The sequence below is a fragment of the Amborella trichopoda genome, chromosome 6, assembly GCF_054954075.1.
Source record: "Amborella trichopoda isolate Santa Cruz 75 chromosome 6, AtrichopodaSantaCruz75HAP2 v2.0, whole genome shotgun sequence".
NCBI lineage: Eukaryota > Viridiplantae > Streptophyta > Magnoliopsida > Amborellales > Amborellaceae > Amborella > Amborella trichopoda.
Window position 1 is genome coordinate 116,883 of NC_142341.1, and position 27,337 is coordinate 144,219.

The 27,337-nt window shown below is 36.9% G+C and overlaps 2 protein-coding genes and 1 long non-coding RNA gene across 4 annotated transcripts; 1 reads left to right on the plus strand and 2 right to left on the minus strand.

Moving 5' to 3' along the window:
• Positions 1–1,347: 1,347 nt before the first annotated feature.
• On the plus strand, positions 1,348–6,081 carry LOC18434665 (NAD(P)H dehydrogenase (quinone) FQR1). Its single transcript, XM_006844728.4, has 5 exons — positions 1,348–1,573; positions 1,875–2,029; positions 2,125–2,218; positions 2,309–2,580; positions 5,629–6,081. Exons 2-5 carry the CDS (start codon positions 2,004–2,006, stop codon positions 5,861–5,863), a joined length of 627 nt encoding a protein of 208 aa, XP_006844791.1. The 5' UTR covers positions 1,348–1,573; positions 1,875–2,003; the 3' UTR covers positions 5,864–6,081.
• A 4,338-nt stretch (positions 6,082–10,419) lies between these two features.
• Positions 10,420–11,649, minus strand: LOC148781471 (uncharacterized). Its single transcript, XR_016057962.1, has 2 exons — positions 11,308–11,649; positions 10,420–10,754 (listed from the first exon to the last, which is right to left on the minus strand). It is a non-coding gene; the product is annotated as an uncharacterized LOC148781471 (long non-coding RNA).
• Positions 11,650–14,167: 2,518 nt separating this feature from the next.
• Positions 14,168–25,819, minus strand: LOC18434663 (transducin family protein / WD-40 repeat family protein). 2 transcript variants are annotated; one of them, XM_006844726.4, is made up of 7 exons: positions 24,979–25,819; positions 20,808–21,228; positions 20,496–20,652; positions 20,157–20,201; positions 19,619–19,778; positions 15,479–15,846; positions 14,168–14,926 (listed from the first exon to the last, which is right to left on the minus strand). In XM_006844726.4, the coding sequence occupies exons 1-7, from the start codon at positions 25,177–25,179 to the stop codon at positions 14,605–14,607; spliced, it is 1,674 nt and encodes a 557-aa protein (XP_006844789.2). In that variant the 5' UTR covers positions 25,180–25,819; the 3' UTR covers positions 14,168–14,604. The 2 variants fall into 2 exon arrangements, with proteins under 2 accessions (XP_006844789.2, XP_088726083.1); XM_088869957.1 differs by having other exon boundaries at positions 20,157–20,210; positions 24,979–25,699.
• Positions 25,820–27,337: the final 1,518 nt, after the last annotated feature.

Consider the following 27,337-nt stretch of genomic DNA (forward strand, 5'->3'; position numbering starts at 1 on the left):
AAGTTTAAAGCTTCAAAAATAGTGTATATTGAGAGATCTATGAAAATCTTTAAAATTGACATTCCAAATATGCGGTACAAAATATACTATTTCCAAAACTTGAAATCCATTTTTTTCTCATATCCAAGCTTTTTGATGTCGAGATGATCAATTTGAGGATATTTGGGCATCAGAAAAATAATAATTTCCAATCTTAAAAACAATGCATGTTGTAACACATTATCTTAAATTATCTATTTTCAAGTTTTTCTAGTATTTATAGATCTACTTGATTTGCATAAGTACCTGTGATAGCACTGAAATTAGCCATAAGTACCTGTGATAGCATTGAAATTCTTAAATAAATAGTTAAAAAATACAGAGTAACTTTGATTTTCATCTCTAATTTTTATATTTTATGTATGGACTTTAAATAAATTAGAAAAATACATGCTGCTCTTTTTATACCTGAAAATTACAATCAAGGTCAACAACGTGATCATTTATTGTTGACAAAATTACCCCTTGGTCCGAGAATGTCATCCTCAGGCTGTTTTTTTTTTTCAAAACTTAAACGTTGCATTCCAAGATGGCATTCTCGGGCCATAAGTTTTTTTTTCAAAACTTAAGTTGTGGTCCAAGGATTTCACCCTCAGACAATCCTCGGAGCATTTTTTTTTTTTTTCAAAACTTAAAGTTGTTGTTCGATGATGCCATTCTTAGACCGTTTTTTTTTTTTTTTTCAAAAATTAAGTTTTGGTACGAGGATTTCAATCTCGGATCGAAACTTAAGTTTTGACAAAAAAAAAAAAAAAAACGATCCGAAAATACCATTTCCATACTGCAACTTGAGTTTGAAAAAAAAAAAGGTATGAGAAAAAAAAAATCGGTCCGAGTATTTCATCCTCGGACCGCAACTTAGGTTTAAGAAAAAAAAAAACAGCTCGAGAATGTCATCTTCATACTACAACTTAAGTTTTGACCCAAAAAAATGGTTTGAGGATGGCATTCCCATATTAAGAGGTAATTTTATAAAATAAAATAAATCACGATGACGGATCTTGATTGTAATATCGGGTATCAAATAACAACTTTGTATTTTTCTAACTTATTTAAGGCCCCTACATCAATAACTCTTTATTTTTTCTGTTCATAAAAGTGATCTCTTGAATTTCAAAATAAGCTGAGTGTGATAGAATAGACACAAACTTCAAATAAATAAATAAAAAATCTCAACTCCGTGACTCATCCCAAACTAATTGAAACTTAATGAGTAGAAATTATTGTCATCTGAATATATAAACCATAAATGGTCTCTTTATGGACAATCCTATAGATAATATAGAGAAAGAAGGATTATCATTATACAGTCCCGCAAATGGTTGAACGGAGGATTGAAGAGCATGGATGGGAGAAGGAGAGATGATCCACCCCACCCCACCAGACCCGTAGGCATTCTGACTCCGACCACAAAACCCCTCCTCGCCCCTAAGTGCTGATTGGTCTCAAAGCCAGCCTTGGAATGGTACCCCGCAAAACAAACATATTCAATCTCTCCTCGTCTCTTTTCTGGACACTGTCCTCCGCCTAAAAGGTATATATTTAAAGTATTTTTGGAGTTTAATTTTTTATAATTAGGTATAAAAATAGATTTTGAGATAATTTTTTACATCAAAATTACAGATAAAATTTGGAAGTGCGCATGGTTTAAGGTTGCAATCTTATAAAAACCACACTCTTAATTAATTGATGCTTCCACCTACCCAGTTTTGTTTTTCGTTGTTGCTTAATGCTTTTGGGCCCTATTCATTTGGTTTGTTTAAGGAAAGCTGTTTCAGTGGGTGCCATATGTCCAGTTTTTTTTTCTCCCTTTCATCTCTTATCTCTTTCCATAGGTGTGCCAGTTGGAGCAGCAAATGCCTCTATAGGTGTTACTTTTCAGTTGGACCTTCTTCTTCTTTCTAGCGAATGCAAGGAGCACCACCAGGGTGTATATACTGTAATCTTTCTTTGTAGCAAATGCAATGAGCACCACCAGGGTGTATATAGTGTAAGTTCATCACCATGGGTGCTGTCTCATTCTTTATCCGTCCCTTGCTTTTCTTCATTATTTCCTCATACTGTGCTGTGTCTGTGTGATTGCAGGTATTACTCGTTATTCGGTCATGTGGGAACCATGGCCAAGGAGATTCACAGAGGAGCCTCTTCCATTGAAGGTGTCGAGGCTACCCTTTGGCAGGTGAGGTTCCCTCTCAATAAGATGAGGACTTGAATAATTCAAAGTGGTTGGTTGGTTGGAGGAATAAATAAATAAATAAATGGATGGCAGGTGCCTGAAACCCTTCCAAAGAGGGTCTTGGAGAAGATGAAAGCCCCACCAAAGTGTGGCGATGTGCCCATCATCAGTCCTGAGGAGCTTTTGGAGGCTGACGCTTTCATATTTGGGTTCCCCTCGCGGTTTGGGATGATGGCCGCTCAGTTCAAGGCCTTCTTTGAATCCATAGAAATGGCTAGCATTTGGAAGTCCCAGAAGCTCGCAGGGAAGCCAGCCGGCATCTTCTGGAGCACCGGCTATCATGGTGGCGGTCAAGAAAACACTGCGTAATCTCACTCACTCAACTCCTTTTTCCTGGGGTGCTTTCTTTCCTTTATTCAATTCACACACGCCATGAAATGCAATGCTCTTTTTGCGCAATTCGAGAAGACCTCCTACCGCTTTTCATTGTTAAAAATGGAGAAAATAAAACTCACAGGTTTACAACTCTAAAGTAGGGCGATTGTGACAAACCATGAAGTAAAGACGGAGAAATGAAATATGGCTGTCTAGAATGCCAAAGGGTAGATATTCCCCTCTTGGCAAGTAGAAATACAGCGGTATAGAATGCCAAACGGTAGATATTCCCCGCTTGGCAAGTCTATTGGCTTCACGATAGATGTGGGTAAAGATATTCTTCTGCCATGTTGTGAGAAATGGTCTACCTGTGATTTGAAAAGCTATGACAGCAATTGGCTATTACCCTATGGAGAGCAAAGCTATGACAGCAATTGGCTATTACCCTATGGAGAGCCCATGGAGCTCTCCAGCGCTCTTGAACATCATTTACCAATAAAGAAGAATCACTTGCCATGCAATGCAATGCTATGCCATGCTAATATGCTATTTGACTTTAATTGGAGATGTCTAAAGACTACCTCCATTTTCTTACTGGGAATAGTTCTTTAGGTTGGGTGAGCTAGACAATATCATTACACTTCAAACTGTTGACTATGTGGCCTTTCAAGGCCTTAAGGCCAATAGTCTTACGCTCAGTGGGAGTTATAGAGAATCTAGGTGTTTGGCGCACTGGGGCCCAGATTCATATACCCCGAGTATTTGAGGTATTGAGAGTGTACGTTTTGAGAGTGTGAACTCTCAGGGAGGTGTGAGGGTCACCTCTCAATCAAGACTATCTTGATTAGAATGCCTCATAGTTGATGTGATATGCCAGGGCCCAGAGAATCCAATCGAGAATAATAGAACCCGAGTATTTAAAACAGTATTCGCCCTGTATGAAATGATCGGCTCATGGGACATAAGCCCGTATCCTGACACGAGACCGTTCCATGGCATGTGCACCCACAATCATATGGGGAAGCCACTCTTCTATAGTATTATCCGACTTAGAAGAGCTAGTGCGCATGTGCGTTAAGAGGATTCCTGTATTTGAGTAGGAATATGTCTCACAGGCGTGCACCAGTAATCCATTGAATCCCTGGTGACGGGAAGCTCTGGCTTAGTGACTTTGATGTGACCAATTGGGTCCCTGCCATAGACTGTGGAGTATAGGTCCATCGGGTTGGCTTGAGACACCGGTGGAAGTCATTTAGGTTAGCCCAATGGAAGACTCCGAGTAGTATTAGGGTTGAATTTTATTATTCAAATGTGTATAAACCATGTTTGTAGGCCGGAATATATGTATTATGGTTTTATATTGAGATATTCATGCATTTAAACCCTTGAGTTTTATACAATGTAAATTTTTTAAAAGATTGCATTTCTAGCCCATTGATCTTATACCACCAACACTAACAACACTCAAATTCATGGAGACTGAGAGAGAGACCTTTTCATTGTCATGTGGTTGCTGAGAAGAGAGAGAGCTCAAATGCCATGTTGTTGCTTTATTGATTTTTTTTCCCATAGAGGACTCTTTAGACAAATAACTTAAGGATATGACATGGAACTTAAAGAATACAACATGGAACATACTCTCTGTATTGATGAAAAATACTTTCTATATTAAAAAGAATCATAGCATGAATATATGAGAGCAATAAGGATTTTGGTTTTGGTAGTATTAAAATTTTGATCTGATCAGAGATTAAAGATCAGAACTCTATAATCTGAATTAGAATTATGTGTTTTTTCGTAGTATTAAAATTTTGATCTGATCAGAGATTAAAGATCAGGATTCTATAATCTGAATTAGAATTGTGTTTTAGGGTTTTACTACTCTCTTCACCTCTAAAGGGGAAGGTAAGTGTGGAAGATCGAATTTTAGATGTATATTTTCATCAGCTTTATGGCCCAAAACCATCACGCATGGTAGTCCATTTATGAAAGTTGGGTTACTTCTTTCAGTTCAGGAATTTTGAGGTATGCTTTTTGTCTATATAAAATATATTACGTGTTTCTGGAAGACATTCTACAAATCTAAAACTGCGTCGCCTCCTCGTTTCACAAATGTGAATAATTCTGTTGTTCATTTAACCAATTGTACAGCTGTGCAAGAAATAAACGGCCTAGCTTTTCTCTGTTCGGGACCCTCATATATGTTCATCTTATCATGAGAGGCAGGACCTCTTCAGATCAGATAAAATTCAGATGTGAGTTTTTATCAAGATATTGATTCTTAATACAACATGTATGTTGCTGAGATATTAAGCACAATTATTAGCTTGCGGTTCAGAAAATTGTACGGAGCCGGGAAACTCAAGTCATCCAGGTGACTTTGAACCAAATATTCCAGATTACACCACGTGAGGACTTTGTTGAAAGTCTATCCACTTCTATTAGGAACAAATCAGTCCATAGTGCAACTCCCATCAAGTTTATGGAGTTATCTTCCCCAGGAGTCCATTCATGAGAATTGAGAAGTGGCATTTCCTCGCATCAATTAGTTGATTTGTCCATTCTGCGGGTGGGTAGTCCAAGGTTGAGATTAAGTTCTCTGTATTTTTGTTCAATGGATTTGAATCATTTTCAAGTCGTCCCAAAGGCAAAAAAAAAAGCTTTTTGAAATCTCTAAATGTGTGCCAAAACTCAAAAAGGAAATTTGTGGAGTAAAATCAAGCAATGTATGAATCCTGTTGAGTGTTTTTCTTGGTTCATGTGATTGCATGAATCAAGGCTCCCAGAATTCGAACTCATTCCCAACGAGCTTAATTGACATTTGGCCTGTCTATCTGATGTTGTACTTATTGATCTGAACTCCCAACCAAACTCACAAATTTAGTGATGTGATTCTTGGTTCCATATCTCTCTCTCTCAAACACACATACATGCACTCGCAAATGCACAGTAAAACTGTTGAATAGTAAACTATGAACACAAAACACTAAGTGAATCCATTGTGATTTTCATGCAGCTAATCACATTTCATATTACAGATTAACAGCCATCACTCAATTGGCTCATCATGGAATTATGTTTGTGCCCCTCGGTTACACATTTGGGAGTGGCATGTTTGAGATGGATGAGGTGAAGGGTGGATCTTCATATGGTGCTGGAACTTACGCAGCAGATGGAACCCGACCACCCACAGAATTGGAGCTCCAACAGGCATTCTACCAGGGCACCTACATAGCTCGTATTGCTAGAAAGCTGAAAGCTCATCCCAACTAGACACAAGCATTTAACATTTCCTGGAAAAAAAAATAAAAATAGACAAGCATTCTCCACATATATATTATCATAAATGTGTAACCTCGTGTTCAAAGTAGAGAGTTCCCTCCACCTGCAGAAGGTACTGGTATGTAAGTAGCTTTCTAAATCTTTTGTATGAATCTTATTGTAATATTGACACATTCATGGAACCTAGCCAATCAAAAATGCATTTACCATGGATCAGGGTAGTTATAAAGAAACAAGCAAAAATAAGTAGGCCAAGAAAGGACCACACTTCTCTACAATTTGAATGGAGATTCATCATATTCAGCATAGGAGGGATTTACATGGACAGGAGGGTTCCTCATTCCATTGCATTGGGGGTTAAGAACCACTAAAGTATTTAATTTATTCTACTTGATAATACTTATAACCTTTTCCCTGTTATCTTTATTGATAATGGGTTAGGGCACATGCTTCATTCAACATGGCGCAGCAAGGCAGAACATGCTCACATAGATGCCCAGGCCGCCTGTATCAGATTGATATTTCTGATAATTGAAATCACTTCTAAAAGCAATTGAGATGTTTTAGACATTTTTGGATATAGATTGTGAGCCAAGGCTTGTGATGACACTCAATTGGCTCTTACGAGGAAAATTTGTCCTATACTATTCTACGTAAATGGCCATTTAGGTGAAATGCAAACACCAGACTAATTTGTCATTTTGATGACAAGGGTGCACATCTCCAAATTCTGCTAGAAGATGCATCTTTGTTGTTGGAAATTTTTAAGATAACCTGTAACTCTATTTCTACCCCTAGTTATGAAATTTAATAGCTAAAAGTATATCTCAAGTAGATCTATAAACACTTGGAAATCTTGAAAATGGGGCAGTCCAATAGATTTACTACAAGATGCCTTATCTTTGAGACTTGAAATCTTTTCTTTCTTTGTTTTTTCTATTTTTTTTTTTCATATGCATGCATTTCGAGGTTGAGATAATCAATTTGAAGCTTTTATGGTGTCCAAAACAACTGTTTTTGGTGGGCCTTGGAGGTACACTTTACTTTTGTAGTATAATATTGACGCTTTATATAAACTTTTGAGATTGTATACTATGAGACCATTTGACCGACGAGACCTGAAACAGTGTCGGCACAAAGTTAAAAACTTTGAAGGGATGCTCTAGAATCCAAGGTTTTAAAATTGGCCGGACTAAGGTAGATTATATGGAATGCAAGTTTAGTAATAGTAGGAGTAGAGATGAGGAAGTAGTTAAGATTGACGGTCATGAAGTACAATAAAGACTGAACTTTCGATATCTTGGGTTGATAATTCAATAAAATTGAGAGATTGAAGAAGATGTCGCACACATAATTAGAGCTGGTTGGACGAAGTGGGGATGTGCAACTGGAATTTTATGTGATCGCCGCAATACTAATGAAGCTGAAGGGCAAGTTCTATCGGACAACTGTAAAACTAGCTTTGCTCTTTGGGGTGGATTGTTGGGCGGACAAAAAACAATATACCCATAGAATAAGTGTAGCAGAGATAATGATATTGAGATGGATGAGTGGCAAGACAATAAGGGATAGAATTCGAAATGAATCCATTCAAGAGAATTTAAGTGTGGCACCAATAGGTGATAAGATGAGAGATAGTAAACTTAAGTGGGCTAGTCATGTGTGGCGTCAACCAAGTACAATACCTATTAGGATGTGCGAGTTAATTCGAGTAGAAAGATTGAAAATGGCATGGGGTAGGCCCAAAAAGATGTGGTTGGAAGTAGTCCGAAAAGATATAGGAACTTATGGCCTCACTGAGGGTAATGACATTTAATATAGCAAAATGGCGGACAAGGATTCGTATAGCTGACTCCAATTAATTGAGAAAAGGCTATGCTGATGATAATATTATAGACCATTTATCTTTGTTACAACGAGGCCACAATTACACCGAACTATTAAATGTCAAATTAGATGGTTTAGGGTGATTGAGTGTTTTTCTTTTTTTAAGCTTTAAGTTTAGTCAATGACACTCTTACAACTACCCAATGTAAAATCTAAAGGATAAAAGTGATTGTGACCTCATTGTACTAAAAATAAATAGTCTTTTTGTATATTTTTCATCAACTTTTTTCTTTATAAATACATCCATTCATGTGATATGCAACCACCAAACTGATTTGTCGTGGGTGTAGTTTATATAAGGAGTTAATCTCAATTAATCAAAGTAAGGCGCACCTCCAAACCCTACTAAAAGCTGCACTTTCGGTGCCGGTAACCATTCTCATAGCCTAAAAATTTATTTTCACCCTTAATTATGAAATTTTTAAAGTTCAAAAAAATTATGCAAATCAAGAGTAGTATATGAACATTTGAAAATCTTAAAAATAAACAATAAGCATAATGAGGTATAGGATGCATATTTTTTTAGAACTCTTCTTTTTTTTTCTAAATTCGGACATCTCGAGGTCGAGGTGATTAATTGGGGGGTTTTCGATGTTGAAACAATTTTCCAAATAGTTTTTGATATATGCCTAACTGTTATAGTACAATGTTGACACCTTAAATAATTCCATTTAGTAGGAAATGATTGCTTTCATTTTTTTTTGTTATACAAACGATCTTAGCTATTAGATGTCAAATCCAATAGCTTCGGACCTGTCACAGAGTGTGTGAGAATTCATTTTGGAATTGTAAGGGTGGTTAGTTGCATACTCCAAGCGGCCTATTTGAAATCTAGTGCCTTAGGATGGTTTTGACATCCGTTGTACCGAAATTAGGAATTGCACCCACCGTTTTTTTTTTTTTTTTTTTTTTTTTAAGGGGTGTGGTTTGTACAAAGAGGCTCTAAACGATCAAGGGTAAAGCGCACTTTCACATTGTGTTGAGAAATGTGGTTTTAATATTAAAAATATTTGTGAAAGCCTTAAAATAGATTGATGCTTTATACCTCTGGGACCGCAAACAATTTTGTTTTTAAAATAGACAATTTTTCTTAACAAACAGTAGTCCAGTGAAAAAAGCCTCTTTCTTACCGTAAAAGACCTTGGGCCGCATTTTTCTCATTTCTCTCTGGTTATTGCTCTATTCTCTGCCAAAAAAATACTATCAATCTTTTTTAGCTGACTTATGCATAGTTCTTTAGGCGTAACGCCCCAAATGTTGGACGTAAATTTCTTATTTCAAAATATTTGTGGTTGGAAACGATTAAAATGATGGAAGAAATAATTGAAATGATTTATTTCTTAACATGGGAGGAAATAGCAGTGATATTTTCGGTTCAAATAACTGAATGAATTTTCTAATAAGGTAAAAAATAGTTTCGGCCTTCTCCTGTGATTTGATTTCAAACTGTGTATTTTTTTTTTTATATATGTTGTTAGCATTGTATTGAAAGAAAATAGAGATTACAAAGATATCTAACAACCTAGGGTCACCGAGAGCTTTCAAACAATACGTATTCTTTTACTTTTTTTTTTCTGTCGGAGAACATTTTGATAGGGCTCCAATCGTATCAAAATGCATTGAAAAAAATTATAGTTTCTGCAGTGGAAAAACTTTGAAAAAAAAAAGCAATCTCCTTGGCCTTGGCCATTATGGTTGCGAAAGAAAATTAAGATTTTAAGCCCTAAAAATTGTATATATTATTAAACTGTCCATTTTTACCCTAAAAATAAGAGTTCACATATCCATCCGCATATGTAAGATTCAAATTTCATATCGAAGTTGGAAATTGATTTTAGAGCCATCATGGAGATATTTGATGTCCAAAGTGCTTTTTGAGTAAGGATTTGAAATTTTACTAAAAGCCGAGGCCTTTTAGAATTTTTATTTATTCAACAATATTGAGTCTTGAGTAAGACAGTCCCATAAGGGGCAATCCAGTTTGGCCTTGCCGATCCAACTTTATTTTCAGGGAGAGAGAGTCAGACCCTCTGATTTTATATACACTGGTTAAAACTTAAAAACATTGTTGCCAATTATCCACAACGCATGCACCAATCAAGATCCTATCCCTGATTCACCAAGCAATCACTGGATTCTTACAAGCTAGAGGTGGCACAAATTCATGCCCCTTTTCAACTGTTATTTATTGCTTATGTGGTTTTCAGGATTTACCATATGAAAGGATGGCTGTTTCAAAACCAGTGTTTTCCATAATCAATTCTTATAAAAAATAATGGTTATTCATTGGTCGGACATACAATGTAACATATTAAAGATGTAAAACAAGATATCCAAGACAAGAACATTTGAAACTAGGTAAAAGCTTTGTAGTGACCTCATGCCGCTGATTCCTCCCTCGCATGTTGACTAAGTTAGGCACTCTTTGAGATACACCAGCAATAGTAACAGCACCTCGGTCTAGAGTAGACTATATTTATTTTTATCTTCTATACAACTAGTCTACCACTTAAAAAGAAAAAAGGAATTTCTTTCCATCTACTACTTGCTGCTACATTTGATGGCGTACTAAGTGGAACAAATATAGCAAGTCATGCATAAAGTGAATGCGTGGGGAGTAATAACAAAATAACATGTTTATTTATTAAATAAAAGCACCATACTCAAAAGACTTCTATTATTAGCCAATAACATCACAAAAACAGGAATACATCAATATTCAGATGCATTAAAATACCAATTTGGAACAACATGTTCCAACTTATTTAGTCTTTTCCATGAGACAAGCAAGCTCTGAGGGAAGTGCTGTAGTGGAGTAGGCAGATATTTCACTTGGTCCACAATAAGAGGAAGTCCTTGCAACTGTTAATCTTCTTCTGCAATTGGAGGACTCCATAGAGCTGTTGGGGGGCATCCGGGAACATGTATGTCAACGGGGACGATTCAGTCACAGCCACCCACGACAGAGTAGGAATAGTACCAAACTTCAGTCACCCTTTTCCAAACGTACAGCCATATGATAGATTCAGGATTCAATTCGATAATAAATTATACAATGAAAGACACAATTTGTGACACATTGAATCAAATCTGAGCAAACTACTGGAAATAAGATTCAAATAAACAAAATTAAAAAAGAGAATACAATAAATCGAGCAGCAAAGCCCTTTTGATATGAAAAATAAAGGGAAAACCACAAAGGCATCACGATACAAATAGCAATCAATAATGAAATAATCATAAATCCGAGCATTGACTCAATGATTTATATAGAAAATGGGGGAAATATGGTATGAACTATCAAATGCTAAACCACAACATAGTTAACAAATATTGTCCCTCTCAACAAAGAATCTGAAGACACCATAAAATACATTTATATATTTAAAAACAACAGCAACAATAACTATGACATAGAGAAATGGAAATATGGCATAGACTATTAACAAAGCTATTAAAAACCAAGAAGACAGACAGATCTAGGTTCCTATGGTAGATAGGTAGGTATAGGTTTGAATGGTTAATGGGGAGATAGTAAAGAGACATACTTGCGGAGGGCAGGGGCCATCTTGTTGGAAAGGGTGTACAGTCGGCCTGGGGAGGGCTCGGTCGGAAGATGAAACCGAAGCAATCAAAGTCATAGTGGGCAGCGCCAGCATGCATCATCTCCACAGCGCAGCACGCGACGTCAAGGGCCATATGGACCCCGTAGTTCATGAGGTTGTCCTCCTTTGATATCGCTTACTTGGCTGCCTTCGGAAGACCACTTCCTCCCACCGCAGTGGAGGTGGGTCTTGTGTAAGGGGTGGTGGGTGGTGCCGATGATGCTGCTGCTGCCATGGCCATGGAGGAGGAAGTGTGAAAGTGAGAGGCCAAAGCTCCCGTAACCCATTGGCCTCCATGCACAAGGCGGGATTTGGCTGGGAGGAGAGCAGCTGCAATGGTCATCGCTACGAATATGATTCTTCTCTCTATCTTTATTAGCATTTGCGAATGTGAGGATGGTTCCAAACTCCGTCGTGAGATGCAATTTTTGTGAGGATGGCACGAGAATCTATTTATGTATGTAATTATAAAATTTGAATTCTAAAAATACTTTGAAACTACAGTATTTCATTTACATCTCACCACCGTCCAAAGTTTATCATACGGTCACGTTATATCTTACCACCGTCCAAAGTTTATCATACGGTCACAGTTATTCAGTAGTATTTGAATTATTACAATTATTGTATAAATTAGATTTATCTAAAATTTAGAACGTATATATATATATGACCAAGTTGTATCAAAATAAAGTATTTAAAAAATAATAGACATAAAATAAAATGACAAGATTACCTTTGAAACTTTATAGGGGTATTTTACATAATTTTTATCATTCAAGTTATTTGTTTTATATTTTATTCAAGTGCATCTCACTATGGTGCACACACCTACAAATTTTCAAATTATTATGATATGTAAAAAAAATATTAAAATTCAAACACTATTAGACATCTGTAACTGTGTGATAAACTTTGAACGATAATAAAACCGTAGGTGAAGTACTGTAGAACTTCACCTATAGGCGTTTTGTAGGTTTTCCTATATGTATATATATATGTTTGATCTGAATTGTTTTTAGAATTAAAATTAGGGAAATTATAAAAAATGTACTATGTTTTTGTCTAATTAGAAGAAAAAAAACACATATTTCATTAACCTCGTCCATATATTTTTTTCTTATTTTTGGCATTTCTTTGAACAAAATGGCATTGACAGTAGTCGTGTCACCAAACACATCACAAGTTATAGATTCAAACATAATATCTTGAGGCATCATGGTACTTTAAGTACCATGATGACTCGCACATGTTTTACCGCACTTAAAATGTCATTATTATATTTGATGATGATTATGGTAAAAAAAATTACAGTGATGCTAACGGCATCATTATGGTACTTTAAGTACCGTAATGCTAAATACTTTGAGTATCTATTTGAGTGCCAAGTTCATTTCCCTTTGGTATTCAAAAGTATTAACCAGTGATAGTCATCATGGCACTTTAAGTACTGGGATGCATCATAGCTTCACGGTAATACGATTATCGTGAAAGCTATTTTGGTAAAAAAAAAATTCAAAAATGAGAAAAAATAGTGTGAACTAGGTTTATAAAAGTACGATGTTTTTTTTTTTTCTAATTAGATGAAAATTAAAGTAAATTTCTAATAATTTCTCTATATTTTAAGATGTCAACTTTATATCAATTTTTTCCTTTATTTAATAGACAGGATTTTGGTGAGTCAGGCGACTCACCTATTACCATGCGATCACTTGTCTATCTAACGTCCATCTCTAAGATGGATGTCAAAAAAACGTTACATCCACTACAAGTTAAAATGGACGGTGAAGAAAGAAACTCAACAAACAATATATATATTTTTGAAAAATAAAATTCTAAATTTAGATAATTGTCATAGTTTAGATTATCGAACTCTAAAAATTTGGATTGAAAATTCAATCTTCTAGATATATTAAAAAAGTGAGAATCGGCTGACTTACCAAACACTTTTCCATATCTAATTATTCACGAGAATTGAATAATTAACATTTTATCTATATTTTATACTTTAAAATGTTAATTAAAAAAATATGATCTTGAATAGATCGCCCAATGGGGCAGTAACCAAAAACCAGCCCAGCCCAGCCCTCACTCTGCGAGCCCCAAACACGTCAGCTACAAGTACCTACCTGGATATTATTTCAACCGACATTCATTTTACAGTTTTTACTCATACCTTTTGGAGGGAGTTTGTTTCTATCGATTTGTTTGCGATTATCTTCTTTAGTAAGTCCCTGGAAAAAAAAAAAGGTCAGCTAAACTTGGATTTTGTCCGAATGGGCTCGTAATCAGTATCAGGCCGATCAGGCTCTGTGTGTAAAATGGAATCGAGTTGGTTTCTCATTCACTTTTTTATTGTTGTGACTGGGTGATCTTTTGGTGCCCCAAATTTTTTTAAATGCATGGAATCTCGGTGTAACTAAACACAATATTATCTTTACCGAGTACTCCAAATTTCCGGACTCATAAACAACTCTTTCATTTTCATTCTAGCTTCCGGCTGCCAGACGCTCTCGAGACAAGGGCAATCCTCCTATGCTCAATCATTGTATATGATCTTTCCACGCCTGAAGTCCCATTGATTTCCAATCTTTCTATCTTGTTGTTCAATTATTTTCTTTGAATCTTTTGGCTAGAATTTAAGAAAATATCCAAACTGAGAATACTGAGAGAAAATACGATTGTTTGGCTTTTTTAACAATTTTTAACTTTAATTGTTAAGCATTTTCTTGGAGGTCAAGGTTTCTCTCCATTTCACCCAAGACGCTTTTGATTCACCAATATATCCTCAACGAAGCCGATATTGGAGGGGCTAAGCAAACTAAATAAATATCTTCCTTTTACAGGCCATGTAAGTAGCTTCGTGAATACAATATACAATAATATGACACAAAGAGGCACCATGAAAAAACAAGGAAGATTTCTACGGCATCAGATCCTTTTTCAAGCACCAGCAGAGAATCTCTCCTAAGTCCCACAAAATTATTACAGTGCTCCTAATATTTATACCTTTCTAAACTAACAAAAATAGGAACAGTTCTCTTTCTGCCATAAACAAAATCTGTCCCCGTGAAGGAACATGACTCTTATATCTCCAGGCTTTCCCCAACAACATGCTACTTTCACTGTAATTGAGCCAAGAACTGAATTGGGTGACAACACTAGGGTTTCCCCAACAACGTGCTACTTTCACTATAATTGAGCCAAGAACTGAATTGTTACACCACAGTAGGAAGCTCCTCATTGATTGATTTTGTGTATTCCAATGTGAAGATCAGAAGATATGGATATCAAAAGGGGGAGGGAATGGTGCCATGCAGCCCTGAGAACTCGCTTCTGATGAGCTTTCACAGATTGACAAGGCTGACTAGAATTGTATCTGATATCAAAAATATGTATCATGGGATCAGTTGAGCCAGAAGAGATGTACCAGCCATCAGGGGACCATGCCTGATTTATGAGCGCAGACTGGGAGTCGCTGCTTATTTGCTTCCATCCAAATGCATGGATCTCCCGTTGCCTCACCCGTATGTCATATAGGTGAAGTTGCTTCTGCGGGGTCCTGTAAGAACGAAAAATAATATAAATTTTACAAAAATCATCACACATAAAGAACAATTGTAAAGAGACTGCTTCTGTAGAGTATCATAAATATGATGTCCCCTCCATCAAAGCAAAGCTCACAAAAACCATCACAAAGAAAACAAATATATGAAACTTAATTGACCATGAATAAAAGTAGATGAAAGCTCAAAGAAACAACTATGACAGCTGTCCAATCCATGATACGGGAATACTTCTGAACGAACTGCCCAATCTCAGATAAAGCTTACAGCTAAGCAAAAGAACTGCCCAATCTCAGGTACACTCAGACAATGAGGTATATTTGAGCACCTTTAGTAAAAGGAGAAGTTTCAAAGAATGACTCAAGGAGCTTCTAGGAAGGGCAAATGAGTGATCATAACCGTAAAACCATGAAAAAAATATTGCTAAAATAAGGAATATCACAAAATAAAATGCCTAATCAGAAATTTCAACCAAATTTAGTGCACAGGAGGCATCACATTTTCATCAATCGACAGTTTCGAGAGCCTCTGGACAGAAACTAGCATACCCTGTTTGCACCATGAATAGGTTGAAGTCCGAAGGATTGGGCAGAATACCCATACATTTGTTATCGCCCTGCATCTTATAATCAGCCCTCGATGTCTGAAGATCAAATCCAATAACTCTTTTGTCTGCACCTGCAGAGAGTATTATTTGCCTGTTTTGCATCCCAGCAACACCCATGACGGCAGAAGAATGCAGGTTCCTGTGCAACACCTTCGGTTTCCATACATTATCACCATCTTTCTCATTCCAAAGTATTACAGCATGGTCACTTCCACTAGTTGCAAAACATGGATCACCCCAAGGCATGAATATTATGTTGTTTATTATTCCCCTGAGATGAGGCTTTTCTTTTAAATAAGTCACTTCGTTCTGCAGATAAAATGAAGTCAAACCATTGTATTATTGCCATTTTATGTTATGTGCAAGTTGTTAAAATCACATAATGAGAATTTAGTCAAGATCAATACAAGAAAGAAAACAACATGGAGAACAATACATCCCATCAAAGAACACATCAGTCCACCTATCCTTTATTGATGAACTTTATAAATAATAAACTTTATTAACATTGTTGATAAAGATCAGGAATTCGATGAAAAGATTGAAGGAAACATGAAAAATAAAAATATGAAAAGGGAGATTATGAATTAGAACATTCATATGAGAATGTGACAGCCGATGCTCTTACCAAAGAGTGTGTATTTGTGATGTTCTTCTCGTCTAAGGCCCCTAAGCATACGTTTTGGGTCATTGAGATGCCAATCAGCATCTCGTTAGCACCTAAACCCAAGTGATGGTTTATAAATTACCACTATGGCCTTACAATAAAAGAAGAATGTGGATCATGAGAGACCAGTGGTATTAAATTCGCTTCACTTCGGCCGAAGAGGCCGAAGTCTTCAGATTTTCGGCCTAGATCAAAGCGAAGCGAAGCGAAGCCCAGTGCAGCCACTTCGGTTAGCTTCGCGCTTCTTCGGGCCGTATCCCTCTCAGCATGAAATTCCTCTTGGCCTTGCGCCTGAGAGATGTTATAACGGACCTAGGCCCCTTCCACTTAATCTTAGCCATCAATCTGGATGAATCCAGGCCATCTGCCTTCTCGATCTCTCTAAACCCCTCAAGCCTGCACAAAACCAGCTTCACCTGATATTTCTTAACCAGAGGCAGTCATGACCACCACTTAATCATCTTTACCACCACTATTCCCCCCAAATAGACCAATCCCACCCCAAATCCCAACCAAGAAAAAACTAGAAAGACAGAAAAGTCCTCGATAAAAGTTGGGGCAAAAAAACTCTCTTAGAGAGAGAACCGGTGATGAAACAAAACCAACCACGATAAATGCAGGAAAACTAGAGAACAAAGCCCTCTTTTGACAAGAGAGATAAGACGCAAAAAAATCAACTCCTAAAATATACAGATAAGATACTCTCATGAGAAAAGAAGCCTTCCACCTATCTTTAAAAACAAATGCGTTTCCCTAGAATCCCCAGAAAACCGCTGTGAAAAACTTGCTGTCTAGAGAGACAGAATTTAGAGAGAGAGAACGGGGCCTTTAGAATGGATCTGTAGAGAAGGGCAAATATGCTGCTAGCCTTTCCTCTCACAGTACACACCCAACAATACAAAGAAATGTCTTTTCTTTCAATATTTTTATTGTTAACATTTTTATTTATTATTTCAATGTGTTTTTATTTTATAAAATTTTAAAAAAGTTTTGAAATCTTCTCCGAATTGGCTGAAAGACCGAATTGCTTCATTTTTCTGACCAAACCGAAGAAGGCTTTGAAGAGAATCTGACAACACTGAGAAAGACACTTGTGAATTGGGTCTTTAAAATGCATATATTTGTGCTTAAAGGTTTACCACAAACCCTAGTATGAAAAGGTTTTGTTATTAAGAATAGGGAATTGTGTCTGCTAGTGTTTCTCATAAGCAGCAATCTATTCAATTCTAGAAGAAATAAACAACATGCACAAATATTATAAACCTACGAATACCTCAAAAAAAAAAAAAAGTCTTAAGAGAAAGGGATACCATTTCCTGCTGTTAGGACTTCCTAGCCACCAAGTCACCCTCAAGCCAGAGAGAGAACAATAACTTTCAACAATCCACTAATCCCATAACTCCCCTTTAATAGCCTCACAAACTAATCACACACATGAATCACCCTCCACCTTGGAGGGATGGAGAACAAACGTGGTTTAGTCTTTAATTGCTCCGGATTTTCCAATCTTCAAATGGACAGGGTACTAGGATTCCTTAAATAATTATCATGAAACTTTAGTGTCCTCCTTGGAGGTTTGCAACACCAAGCTTTTGGTTTGGAAATTGGTGCTTCACTCGGCAACAATATCCTCAATTAATGAACCAAGCAATCCACATTAAGACTAATAGACTCTTTATTTATAAGCATCCATGAGATGATGATAAAACTAATTCTCTTAATACAAATAAATTAATAAAAAAAAATCCCCACTTCTCTTTTAATGCATCCCAAACTACTATTCAAATCTCAGAAAGCAAGTGATAACGGACAATCCCACGTCAAGTACGGGGTCGGCCATAGATTCCCTTCAACAGAAAAAAAATCTGCACTGGTGTGTGTGGAAAATTAAATCATGGGCTTTCCAAGAGAAAAACCATCTAAGATGGCTTTCTTAAGACCATGAGCATTTGGGTTTAACATTGTGAGAAAAGTTGTGCCCCTTACAAGTCGGTTTTTTAGAGTGGCAACAAGCCCCTTTTTCTAAAACCATAATTTTAAGGGAAAATATCCTATTATCCCCTATTTTTAACTTCTATATCTCATCAGACCCAAGAATTGAAAATATTACTTGCAAGCAAAAAGGCTCCATCTTTTCTATCTTCCAACCCCCTAAACCCTTTTGACCGTGTATTATTGACCTCAACAACTTATGAAATGACTCTATCTTTCTCTCTCTAAAACTCCATCTCTCTCTCTCTCACATCATTGTCTCTCTCTCAAAACTCCATCTCTCTCTAAAACCCAAACTCCATCTCTCTCTCTCTCTAAAACTCCATCTCTCTCTCACACATAAGAAGGTGTGCTCATGTTCGAGCTCAAGCTAAACCCCTTGGTTGGTAAGCTCACCGAGAAGTGAAGAGAGAGAGATGGAGTTTTAGAGAGAGAGAGAGAGATGAAATTTGAATAAGGTGTCATTTTAGTGTTTGTTTGGTTCAAAAATTTATGGTCAAAGGGGTCCAGGGGGTTGTAAGATAGAAAAGATGGAGACCTTTTGCTTACAAGTAATATTTTCAATTCTTGAGCCTCATGAGATATGAAAGTTAAAAATAGGTGATAAGGAGATATTTTCCCTAATTTTAAAGCAAGGTTACTTATAAATCTCTTTTTACTCTCAATTTCTCTAATTACTAAACACCTTTCTTTTTTAAAATCTCCCCTCCAGTCTCTCTACAATCTCCTTCCTCTCTCTATTATACACCAGAGGATCTCTATCTAAAATCTCCTCTCTCTCTAGTATACACTACAGTATAGATCTCTAAATATCATTTTCCTATCTAGTAAACACCTCTCTGTCTCTCTCTAAGATGTCACAGACACTCTCTAAAAGCCCCTCTTTCTAGTAAACACCTATCTCTAATAGCTGCTACATTCTCTCTCAGGTAGACTCTAAACATAGTTGACTCAATCACACTTATATTTCATCTTTAGAAGCTAAAATAGAACAGATTATGGGAATACAGGTATTCAAAATACCAGTATTTCATTACTCATGCAAACATAAAAGACACCGAAGAAATATGGGTTTTCTACTACTGGCATTCATCTGAATAGCCTTTGTTCTTTACCTTTTTTTTTTTTGGAGGCGGGGTGGGGGAGGTGGGTTAGCCCTCTCAAAAGATGAGGTAGAAGGGAGGAGCTTCTCTCAAAAAGCTAAACCTCAACTATCAATTGTCTTAAAAAAAATCTCAGATGGTTGCTCTGTTAGAAATCCCGTAAATCAGTGTCTCAATCCTTTTTATATGTTTATCATTGCAAACAGAAAACCCAGAACAAGAAACAACCTTGCTCACTTAATATATGAAAACCATTTATAATTTTACACCTGTCAAGTGGAAGAATATGCTAATAAATATGAATAGGCTTCTTTCTGACCTTTGATGAATTCAAATTCAGAACTGATACTTGAGAGTCCCCATCATCTGCAGTGTACACAGAGAATAAGCTATCACCATCAGGGTGCCAGGTTATGTCCTCCGGCCACCTCCTTTTAGCGGATAGACAGTCTCTTGAACTAAGCAGTGAAGTGCTAGATCTGCAGTGTTGAGAGCCAAAGCAAACAAATTTTGTAAAAGACAAATGTCTTCATTCAATTGTCAATGGTCTTGAGCACAGCTTGATATGTAAATAGGAATCATGCTTGGGCTTGAGTGTTTAGGCGTTCATGATCAGAACACTACATACTAGGTTCGATTCCTACCACTGAAAAGCCCCAACTAAAAAAAGAACTTGATGTAAATATCCAGGTAACGTATTTACATTGCTGGGTCAATGATAACTTATAATATTGGTGAATCATCTATTTACAACATAATTGAATATATTATTCGGTCGTGTATACAGATCTTATGTGTAAATGCTAACAAGGACTATAATAATTTATCAAATAAAAGATTAAGGATCGATGGCATACCCCTTTGCCTGAACTTCCCACAGTTTCACAACACCATCCAAAGAACTGTAAAAACTAATCCAAAGTTACATGCAGATAATGCAAAAATATACAAGTGATCAACAATATGAACTAACAGTGTTCCTTAAGTTCAGACCATAAGAAACTTGTAATTCAAACATGATGTGAAGTGCCTATCAACAACAATCACATGCTAAAAAGTTTGCAACAAATCCATAAATTTAACGGAACTTGCAAATCAGGAAAAGCAGATCATTCAAGAAGATAGCAGACAAAAGGTGAAGATAAATCTGATGGACTCATTAAAGTTAAATAAAGCAACTATTCAGTAGATGATACCTTGTCACAAAGAGCTTATCATTGAATGGATTCAAAGCAATACTTCTCATCTTTCTTCTACCCTGGTTGGAGATGAGGGTTGCAGTCTGGAAGCGGATTATATGTGGTGATGCAGCCGTACGGATGGATGATATCAAGTCTTTATGTACTCTTTGCTCTACATCCCAAAGAGATAAGAAAATTATAGTTTGAGAAGACTGGGAAGGAAAGATAGTAATGCCAAGAAATGCATGGACAAAAGAAATAAGGCAGAATGCCAAATAAAAAAGTTGAAAATATTTGTCCTAATGAAAACCAACAACCCATACTTACGTAATTTCCTGCTTGCCTGTTTATCATTCGAATTAGAGATTGTCTTCTCAGAAGAATTTTTGCACGAGGTCATATCACCTTTCAGCTTTCCTGGAGTATCAGACAGACGCTTAGAGCTGGAGGTGGCACTCCTAACACCAGAAACACTGGGCACTTTCATACTGGGGTCTGCCAAACTTTTTGCTTCTCCCATATTTAAGTTTGCTGCAGGAATAACGAGTTGAGGTCTGAGCTGGGGTTGATTTTGAGTATGACCTTCATCAACATGCATTGGACTTGGGGTTGCTGACGACTTAGGCTCTACTTTCACTTTTCCAATATCATCACTAGTAGCACTTTTGGAACTCTCCACATCATGCCGAGCCTTGTGGCAAGCTAATGAAGATTTTGCGTCAAGCAGTTTCTTCTGAGCTCCTTCCAGCTGCATATCTTCTCCAAAATTGTTGTAAGTCAAATACTTTAAGGACAGCTATAGCTCAAAAATCACTAAAATTAATTATTGATGCCTGATAAAATGCAACATGAAAGTTTTATGCATCAACTGATTTACATGAGGCCAGTGTAATTCTGGGTACAGACTCGCTACTCATTGAAAACATAGTGATGAATATGATCGCCCCAAATTGCAGTTATACCTATGTTATCAATGTAAAAAGACACTAAAACTTTCTGGTTAAAAAAATTCATTGCATGCAACAGCCATGCTGATAAACTAAGGAGCATTGTAATTATTTCATATTCAGAAATTCAGCAAATAAAAGAGCACAAAAGAAATGATTCACTGGGGAAGGACAAGAAAAAACCCAACAAGCATGAATTAGCAGAGACAGCCCATCACACAAACATGCAATATCTTGGGAAAAGTGTCATCTCCAAAACCAATCTGCTGGACCTACTGGCCTCACAACCAATGAAACACTGTCATCAGTCAAGACCCAAATCAAGCAGATAAGTCTTCAAATCTCATGAACAGCATCTGTATGACAATTGCCGAGGATAGGAAGAACCTTTATAAACCCACCTGAAGATGTCAAACTTTTTGCTCCCCACTACCCACCACAATCAAGGGAAAATGAATCCAAAAGCATCTCTAACCATGACCCAGCCTCCGTCCCAACGAACAGCATAATAATGCAACCCACACCCCTCCTCATCACGAAAGAATTCCACAGAGTTGCAACCCTCAGATTGCCACACAACAAGTTTTATCCTAGACTTCCATTTGAAACAGGAGAGTAAGCCTAAAAAAACAAAAAAGGCAAGGAAGCGTCAATGACCCCAACCCACCAAACCTCCAGCCCCCACACTGTCCATAAAAATAAAGGAAAAATACTAATAATAATGGGGCAGTACATGTCAGCAAGAAGAATATGATCCTAACGCTACATGACTTCAAAGAGTTCCCTATATTCCAGAACCGTAACGCAAAATGAAGCACACAACTTGACTTCTTATTCCAACACTCGAAGATGGAATGCCTCCCCCTCTACCACAGATATAAATTAGTACAAAACCCTAGATTAGAAAGAACAATCCTGCTCAGCTGCCCGGATAAAAGTTCTCAACTCGATCCCTATCATGTCTTCCAACAACTCTAGTTTAGATACCAAGTTAACTCCATGATCTAACCTCAACCACTGCCTAGTTAAAATTGGCCCCCAAACCACAAACAGGCCTCTCTCTCAACAAGCTATGCGACCCTTTCGTCCTTAGCAGTTGACACCAACAATAGCCCAAGATTCCCACCATGGAGGAAAAGGCCTGCCCCCAACCCATCAACCGACTTGACAAATCAAATGAAATACTTATCACGCAATAGCAGTTGAAAAAGACTAGCTAGCTACTCTTTGGCTCGCTTTGTTCAGATCCGTTCGATGCTGCAAAGCCTACTGCTGCTTGCTCGCTTTCTCTTTCGTCCCATCGTTAAACTTGCCTCTTCAGTCGTACCTCTCCTTTCAGTCCTTCATCTTGCTCTCCTTCTGGTTGAGTGCTAACTACCTCTGCCATACTCGTACTAGTCCTAGGTAAATTAAGGGAATGAGAGTCATCACATACTATTCACTTGTCCATATTCCCAGCAATAAAATACTCATCATCGGTCCAAAAGCAAGGTTCTTGCCTAAACCAGGATAGAACTAATTATTGCCAACCCACAACTCACAATTGAGCATCTCCAATCAAATCACTTCTCCCCCTTGGACTCCCTACCTCCCGGATATATTTCCCCAATCTCAGCTCCCTCCGTGAATCCAATGTCTGCACCCGGAACTCAAGAGGAGAATGATTAACCATCTTTGAGCATGTGATCCTATCCTTTGTGGAACCCAAGCAATTGAACCTTTCTAGCATAAAAGTGAAGCAGCTTGTACCGCCTCCACTCCAGGGCAAATTACACTGGTCTTAGTGAACCTTACTAGAAATGGACAAGTAAGAAATGTAGCTCCCGACAAGAGTAGTCTTAGTCATATTTCCTCGACAACAAAAGTGACAGGTCCAAATTAGTAGACAAAATATCCCATACCTTGTAGACTGAAATCCCTAGTACCTCTCTGGAGATGGCCTTGTTTAGACAAGGCAAAAAGATCTCCATTAATATACATCCAACTCCTCTGCATTTTATCCTGCTTCCTACCTCTGACATAAACTTCCTGAGTTATACCAACTAGATGAATAGCTCTTCTGGTTCTTTCTACGATGGTTCCTCCTTAAGTGTTAGCATCCGGCTTAGGCCTTAAGACTGTTTGGAATAGCAATCATCCACCTTACACACTGAAACACAAGGAAGAATTCCTACTCCAAGGAAGACGTAGATAAGAGCTGAACTGCATGTCCCTACTTAACTTGGATAGAGTGTCGCATGTATTGACACACTAAGGACACAGTACCTATGTCTAACACTTAGAAACTCAAAAACTTCTGCTAACCTTCCTCTTTTAGACTGTTGCCAATAAAGCAACACAAAGTTACTTGGAATCCCCCTCCTCTCAATGATGTAACCGCATGTCATGACTGAAAGATTAAGTTTTGGAGCTATCATTTCTGATGCGGATGCCCATGTTGGATGGCAACACGTGAATTGGTTTCGTTTTAATGTATCACCCATCGACTTAGGAAAAAACATCCACCTCCGTCCCCATAACAACTGATAATTTACTTCTCACTTCATTGTTCATGCTCCTTATTGTGGTCCAAACCCCCAATGCATATCTTTCCCTTTAGGAATCATAATCCTAAACTTGATCAGCATATGCCACCTCACGCCATAAACCTTCCAACTTAATGCCCAATCTCAAAATCCATTTGGAGAGTAGGACTGTGTTCGTTCCCTTCAAAAAGAAATTCCTAGAAACTATTCATGTGAATGTGATTTTTATTTGATTGGCAAACTGTCAAGAGAAATATATCCATCCTTAGAAATGTATAATTCATGGGGAACAGAGAATGAGTATCATAGATAGAGAACAAATAATGAGTGTCTCTTAAATAGAATTCAGGACTGGTAGTTGTCTTAAATATATTGGAGGTAAAAATGCAGCAAATATTCTTACCAACAGAGATATGCTGATTAAGGAAGAAACCATCTAGAAAAAAATCACCCAATGTGTTTCCTTTTTTTTTTTCTCTTTGGAAAAAGGCTTTATATCATATGATGTGACCAACTTTGCCCACATAACCAAGTTACAATAATCTATATGGGATTGTATACTATGAGAACAATTATTTTTGGTACAAGAAGGTCAAATTCTCTTAGCCATTGGATGTGAAATCTAATATAGTAAAATATATCACAACTTCCAAGAAAATTTGTTTCGGACTTTGTGCTCAATTAGTGACGAATCACAACCCAAGGATTTCACATCTTGTAACAAAAGTAAATGGTCTCCTCATATACATTTCCTATCTTTAACTTGAAAGAAAAGGAGTGCTCATGAATATAAGGTATCCACATTCCAACCAGGCTTGGCTCCCAACAAGCCTTGTCGTGTATATGATTCAGATTTTCGACAGACAACCGTGTTTATAGTTTTAGCGAGTAATTGATATTGATAAGAAAAGGAAACGACGCAATAAAGAGAGAGACGCATAATATCAAGAGAGCTCCACGAGCATTTTATAAGCAACTTCAGAGGAAAATTTAAAAAAAGGGGGGGGAGGAAAGGAGGAGGGCAACCTGTGATTGATAATAATCAATCTTGCGTTTGATATTGTCAACCTCGAGAGTCCTGTGTTGGAGTAGAGCCACCAGGCATTCTTCTGTTTCCCTTAGGTCCTCCTCCTCCTCATCAACCCCTTTTCCATTCTCGTCGTGCACCTTCTCCTCATACTTGTTGCTGTGTTTTTCCAATTTGGGCTTCTTCAAAAGTGTCTGCATCTTCCCTTCCCTTCAATATCCGCAGCGAGATGATCGAAATTTTATCGAAAACAGAAACGCCACTTCGGTCGATCGATCTACACGTATTATTCGCGAATTGTATACAGATTGAAAGAAAGATATAGAACAACACACGGGACGGAGTTGGAACTTGGAACTAGTGATAAGTGGGTCTTTGGCAAGCAGCTTTTAACGAACAGAGATGCTGATCGATTACTGATGCATTGCAGCTGTTAGACAAAACGCAAGGCAAGGGATTCGAAAGAAGAAAATAATGAGAGAGTAATTTAATGCCAAAAATATACGACGCAACAAGAAACATCCGACCGCCGAGGATAGAAATTTGGGGGGAACATTCCAAGCGATCGTTTTTTGCGCTCTCCGTGACCCATTTTTTACACCAATCTTACTCCGCGGTTATGTTCTATTAAACACCGTACCCTCCCCGCTACAAGCCGTTAGATATTTTCTAACTACTTCCACGCACATATTTTGATCAACTTTTGCCCCATTCTACTTAGAACTAACTTTCGCCTCCTAACATCTATTATACTTGGTCACTACCACACATATCCATTTCATCTAAGTTTATTCTCTCTCATTTTATCGTCTAGTGGTGTCACGTTTAAATTCTTTCAAATAGAATCATTTTGAATTCGATATCTTTTTGTCTTTGCTACTCATCCATCTCAACATCATCACATCTGCTATACTCATTATATATATATATATATATTGCTTTTTGTCCACCTAACATTCCCCTATAGAGCAAAGTTAGTCTTACAACTGTATTATAGAACTTGCCCTTCAGCTTTATTGATATGTGATGGTCACATAAAATTCATGTTGCACATCTCCGCTTCGCCTACTATAATAATCCTAAAATTTCAAAAAAAAAAAAATTTGAAACTTTTAATAAGTGATGGTCCATATGAGCATGATGGTCCTTAAGGACCATCACTACTTTCAAAAGCTTTTACCTTCATTTGGTTTAAACTTTGTTGCATTTGCCACTTTTAATGTGTTAAAGGCGGACATTTACGTTGAGGTGTAGGCGTTTTAAAATATTTAAATAGGGTGAAGAGGCGTCGCCTTACAGAACTCCACTCTTGCTCTCCCTCTTACAAACACAGTGAGCTCCTCTCTCTAGCCGAATTTTTATCGGAAGCTCCATCTCAAATATTTTAGGTAAGTGACTTCATTATCTTGAAAAATAATCCGTTCTTTTTAAAAATGAAATGAAATAATTACTTCTGCTTATTATCATGAATTTTAGGCGCGATAAATTTTATGCGTAAGCGACTTCATTATTTTGAAAAAAAAAAAAAACTTTTAGTAAAATTGTGAAATTTTATTTACTGTTAGGCATTTTAAATATTGTAAATCATTAGAAAAAAAAAAAAAAAAGTGTTCTCCCTTATATCTCTTATATACGTATGAGTTCTGAGGATAACAGGAAAGTACGCTTTGATGTTTCTCTTGGAGTAGTCCTTCTCCGACCATCTCTTTTTAACAGCCTAGTAATGCGGTCTTCCTTCGCTTATATAATTTTTACTTCTGCCATATAGTCGGCAATTTCAAAGGGCTTGACCATCCGACAAGGGTTAGTTCCTCCAAAGAAAATAAAAAGGCGAGAGCAGTAACCGTACAAAGTAAAGCTTAGGGACTCTAAACCTTGAATCTCTTAGACCATTTTGAAGGTCCAGACCTATATATGGTTCTGATGAATCAAGTCTGATGAGCAATTGTAAGTGACCTCATTGTCTCGAAAAATAATCATTTTAATAAAATTGTGATATTTTTTCTATGTTATAAATTTTAAATGCTGTAAATTCTTAGAAATAAATTTATTTTTCTTGTCCATTGTTAGAAAAATTTAAATACTGTAAAATTATTAGAAATAAATGTGATATTTCTGCTTTTGGTAAAATTGTGAGATTTTTTTCTACTGTTTTTTAATATTTAGACATAATAAAATTCATGTGCAAATGACTGCCTTATTATTTGAAAACTAATATTTTTGTATTTGATTATAGCATTGTTTGTGAAATGTTTATTTACGAATTGACATCCCATAAATTGTGATAATTATGTATTCTTGGATTTCTATAAGAGTTTTTCTATACATGCTAGATTGGCAATTATGCTAGAATGTCTT

Bases quoted from the DNA above. Each gene is read 5' to 3' on its own strand.
- LOC18434663 (XM_088869957.1), bottom strand. From the start codon at position 25,179: ATGCAGACACTTTTGAAGAAGCCCAAATTGGAAAAACACAGCAACAAG. The intron at 21,229-24,978 runs GTTGCCCTCCTC...GAAGATATGCAG, and splicing joins TTGATTATTATCAATCACAG to CTGGAAGGAGCTCAGAAGAA. The intron at 15,847-19,618 runs GTCAGAAAGAAG...TTTTATCTGCAG, and splicing joins TGAATTTGAATTCATCAAAG to AACGAAGTGACTTATTTAAA.
- LOC18434665 (XM_006844728.4), top strand. From the start codon at position 2,004: ATGAGCACCACCAGGGTGTATATAGT. The intron at 2,030-2,124 runs GTAAGTTCATCA...GTGTGATTGCAG, and splicing joins ACCACCAGGGTGTATATAGT to GTATTACTCGTTATTCGGTC. The intron at 2,581-5,628 runs GTAATCTCACTC...TTCATATTACAG, and splicing joins GGCGGTCAAGAAAACACTGC to ATTAACAGCCATCACTCAAT.